This window comes from Drosophila sechellia, chromosome X (genome assembly GCF_004382195.2).
Source record: "Drosophila sechellia strain sech25 chromosome X, ASM438219v1, whole genome shotgun sequence".
Lineage (NCBI taxonomy): Eukaryota > Metazoa > Arthropoda > Insecta > Diptera > Drosophilidae > Drosophila > Drosophila sechellia.
Genome location: NC_045954.1, coordinates 7999512 through 8003819, shown reverse-complemented (window position 1 = coordinate 8003819; position 4308 = coordinate 7999512). Strand labels below are relative to the sequence as shown.

Below are 4308 nucleotides of genomic sequence, written 5' to 3'. Positions count from 1 at the left end.
AAAACGCCAACTAACTTGGCCCAAACGGGGCGACTTCTTCGGCGGCCGCAACGAAAGTTGTCGCAACCAGTTTTCAGTTTTCTGGGGCCCCTTACATTTGCCCACTCTACACGCGCCGAAGAAATGAAACAGATGATGGTGTACACTAATATTTGGAGTAATAGTTTCAAAAGAGCATGACTTCCAAATCACTTAGCTTATTTAAGTTTGCAAGCCTAACTTTTCCGTTTATTCTGGCATCTTTGAGATATGTAGATACTACTGTAGCACTATTGTATTATAAAAATCAAACTTAAGTTCTTTACAACTGATAAGTCTTATCTTAAATGAAAAATTTACCTGGCACATAACAAATTTCTCTCAGTGTAACTACAAGAGCGCGGGAGAACAACGCTGCACTTTTAAGCCGGTAATTTATGCGATGATTAATTCGAATAAAGCAGCAAAGATCCTGGCCAGATATACATAAGTACGCACATATGTGTGTTAGCTGATAAGAAAATGGTAAATAAAACTAAAAAATTAATTTTGGGCGTCTAAAAACTTCTAACAAAACGCTTCTATCAAACCTGTCAAATATTTAACAACAAAACATTTCAAGTAAAGTAAAAAACAATCATAAGGTATTTAGAATACAGTTCTGAGCTTAAATAAATTAACTGAACTATATTTAATTTAAGTAATAAGGCTTAAATATTTAGAAAATTTGCTTAATTTTGAGAGCGCCAATAAATTAGTGAAGTGGCGCCATCTTTGTTTTGTGATTTGAAGTTGGTACTGAGAGTACGCTCACAAGTGAATGGCCAAACAAAGTGGAGCAGCTGTCCACTCGCGTTGCCAACTACAGTAACACTTGAACAGGTGGCAATCAAAGCAGTTAACCATACCAAATATATAGTTTTTGAATAGAAAAACTGATTTCAGAGATTTATAAATTGGTTTCGCACATAAATTTCTGTTTACGGAATAAATTTTAAAAACCGATAAATTATTGCGATTGGCCAGCTGTCAATGCGGCAGTTGGCAACGCGGTCGGTCTGTCAAAGCAAAATCCGATAAAAAAAAAAGTTGTCTCCACATTAAAAGATCACAGGAATATTTTCCAGCATTTCGGTAGGTTTTCGTCCGCTTTTGGCGTCCTCCAGGATACCCATTCAGGTGGCAAGTGGCGGTGCAGTGAAGAAGCAGACTCCGGAAAAACACACAAATCGGGAACAATCGATATGCGGGAGTGTTGTGCCAACCAGCGTACCAAAACACTTATGTAATTTTCATTGGCTCCTCCGATTGCAACGGATTTTTGGTTACCATTTCGTTGCAGAAAATATGATACGGGCACCGCTAGTCAAGGCGCTGGGCGCTCTGGGCTCGCCCACACATCAGATGGCCAGCCGGGCGGTGCGAACCAGCGCCATGGTGGCCCAGACACCGGCGAAGGCGCCCGAGAAGATCGAGGTCTTTGTGGATGACATTCCCGTGCAGGTGGTACCCGGCACCACTGTCCTCCAGGTTGGTTTCCAGTCCCTGGTTCGCGGGAAGCGCCTTCTAAACCCATATCCCCTATGCCCTGCAATTCCTAGGCTGCTGCCCAGATCGGCGTGGAGATACCCAGATTCTGCTACCACGAACGTCTTGCCGTGGCCGGCAACTGCAGGATGTGCCTCGTCGAGGTGGAGAAGAGTCCCAAGCCAGTGGCCGCCTGCGCTATGCCCGTGATGAAGGGCTGGCGCATCAAGACCAACTCGGATCTGACCCGCAAGGCGCGCGAGGGCGTCATGGAGTTCCTGCTGATGAACCATCCGCTGGATTGCCCCATCTGCGATCAGGGCGGCGAGTGCGATCTGCAGGATCAGGCCATGGCCTTCGGTTCCGATCGATCCCGCTTCACGGACATTAACTACACGGGCAAGCGGTAAGGAGAATAATCCATCAAGTTCCTTTTCCATAAACTGAAGAAATTCTACCTAATGCGTTAACAGCGCTGTCGAAGACAAGGACATCGGACCGCTAGTCAAGACCATCATGACGCGCTGCATCCACTGCACCCGCTGTGTGCGTTTCGCCTCCGAGATCGCCGGCGTTGATGACCTGGGCACCACTGGCCGTGGCAACGACATGCAGATCGGCACCTACGTGGAGAAGCTCTTCCTTACCGAACTGTCGGGCAATGTGATCGACCTGTGCCCCGTGGGAGCGCTGACCAACAAGCCCTACAGTTTTGTGGCCCGTCCCTGGGAGATCCGTAAGGTGAGCAGCATCGATGTGTTGGACGCCGTCGGCAGCAACATTGTGGTCAGCACCCGCACCAACGAGGTGCTGCGCATCCTGCCCCGTGAGAACGAGGACGTCAACGAGGAATGGCTTGCCGACAAATCGCGCTTCGCCTGCGACGGTCTGAAGCGCCAGCGCCTGGTGGCTCCCATGGTGCGCATGCCCAACGGCGAATTGCAGGCCGTGGAGTGGGAGGGCGCCCTCATCGCCGTGGCCAAGGCCGTCAAGGCAGCCGGTGGACAGATTGCCGGTATTTCCGGCCAACTTGCCGACCTGGAGGCTCAGGTGGCCCTGAAGGATCTGCTGAACCGTCTGGGCAGCGAAGTGGTCGCCACTGAACAAGGATTTATTGCCGGAGGCACCGACAACCGTGCTAATTACCTCTTGAACAGCACCATCGCCGGCTTGGAAGAGGCCGACGCCGTTCTCCTGGTGGGCACCAATCCCCGTTACGAGGCTCCTTTGGTCAACACCCGTTTGCGCAAGGCCTATGTCCACAACGAACTGCAGATTGCCTCGATTGGACCCAAGATCGATCTGTCCTACGACCACGAGAACCTCGGCGCCGATGCCGCTTTGGTTAAGGACGTGTGCTCCGGAGCTCATGCCTTCTCCAAGGTTCTGGAGGGTGCCAAGAAGCCGGCCATCATTATCGGAGCAGATCTGTTGGAGCGTGCCGATGGTGCCGCCATTCACGCCACCGTTGCCGAGTACTGCAAGAAGCTGAAGAAGCCGGTAAGTTTGCTATCCCTTTGCTCACATGAATTCCATACTTAATCTGATGCTTCGCTTGCAGAACTGGAACCCCTTCAATGTGCTGCAGACCAACGCCGCCCAGGTGGGCGCCCTCGATGTGGGCTACAAGGCCGGCGCGCAGACCGCTGTGAAGGCTCAGCCCAAGGTGCTGTTCCTGTTGAACGCCGACGCTGGCAAGGTGACTCGCGAGCAGCTGCCCAAGGATTGCTTTGTGGTGTACATTGGATCGCATGGTGACAACGGCGCCTCCATCGCCGATGCCGTGCTGCCTGGTGCCGCCTACACAGAGAAGCAGGGCATCTACGTGAACACGGAGGGCAGGCCACAGCAGACGCTGCCTGGTGTTTCGCCACCGGGCATGGCTCGCGAGGACTGGAAGATCCTGCGCGCTCTGTCCGAGGTGGTGGGCAAGCCGCTGCCGTACGACAACCTGGACGAGCTGCGCAACCGTCTGGAGGATGTGGCGCCACATCTAACGCGCCTGGGCCACTTGGAGCCAGCCGGCGATGCCGGAGCAGCGGGCGCTATCGTAAGTTGAAATAATGCTCTATTGAACGTTTTACTTTATTACTGTTTGTTTGTTTGCAGAGCAAATCCATCGGCGGTGGAGCCATCGATATTAAGCTAAAGGAGCTGCGCGACTACTTCATGACCGACGCCATTTCGCGCGCCTCGCCCACCATGGCCAAGTGCATATCGGCGGTCAACAAACAGCAGCGGGAGAACGAGGCCAAGCAGAGTGTGGCTATCTAGGCGCCCACCCTCGCGTCTGATCTAAACTAATAACTAATTAATGTTTTTTTTTAAACTCTGCCCTTCGACCTTTCGCGCCGCACTCGCCCCCACTAACTAACGGACACAAAAACACCAGGACGAGCCGCGGGATGAGCCAGCGCAGGAGCGGGATGAGGAGCACGATCGGCGGCCGCAGAGGCGCCAGCGCTGCGTCAGTTGTAAATGAAAAAGTCTTACGTTGTTTAAAACAAAGGTGTTATTCAATACGAGAAATAGGAAAACCAAAATAAAAATGTAATAGAAAAAATATCAACAGCGACTTCTCACTGTGTTGGGTTTCACTTTATGTATATTGGGCTATTCCAAGACGCTTGGTTCATGGTATAGCCATCTCGCTTCGTATCGTGACATCCAATCGTATTCCATACTCAATTACATTTGAGTTGAATATGTGATTAATGCTGATTCCTTATAGATTCTTATTGATTCCTCCTCTTTGTTGTTTATTAACTGATTGCATCAAGTTACTGTCTTAATTTGATTTTG

At 50.7% G+C, this 4308-nt stretch overlaps 1 protein-coding gene across 1 annotated transcript; it reads left to right on the top strand.

Annotated features, from left to right (window-relative positions):
• The first annotated feature begins 1003 nt into the window (after nucleotides 1-1003).
• Nucleotides 1004-4071, top strand: LOC6620195 (NADH-ubiquinone oxidoreductase 75 kDa subunit, mitochondrial). The gene is made up of 6 exons (XM_002044370.2): nucleotides 1004-1113; nucleotides 1322-1509; nucleotides 1581-1912; nucleotides 1980-3006; nucleotides 3068-3556; nucleotides 3616-4071. The coding sequence occupies exons 2-6, from the start codon at nucleotides 1327-1329 to the stop codon at nucleotides 3778-3780; spliced, it is 2196 nt and encodes a 731-aa protein (XP_002044406.1). The 5' UTR covers nucleotides 1004-1113; nucleotides 1322-1326; the 3' UTR covers nucleotides 3781-4071.
• Nucleotides 4072-4308: the final 237 nt, after the last annotated feature.

Excerpts from the sequence above, each read along its gene's own strand:
- LOC6620195 (XM_002044370.2), top strand. The coding sequence starts at position 1,327 with ATGATACGGGCACCGCTAGTCAAGGCGCTGGGCGCTCTGGGCTCGCCC. Across the intron at positions 1,913-1,979 it reads ATTAACTACACGGGCAAGCG|CGCTGTCGAAGACAAGGACA; the intron begins GTAAGGAGAATA and ends ATGCGTTAACAG. Across the intron at positions 3,007-3,067 it reads GCAAGAAGCTGAAGAAGCCG|AACTGGAACCCCTTCAATGT; the intron begins GTAAGTTTGCTA and ends CTTCGCTTGCAG.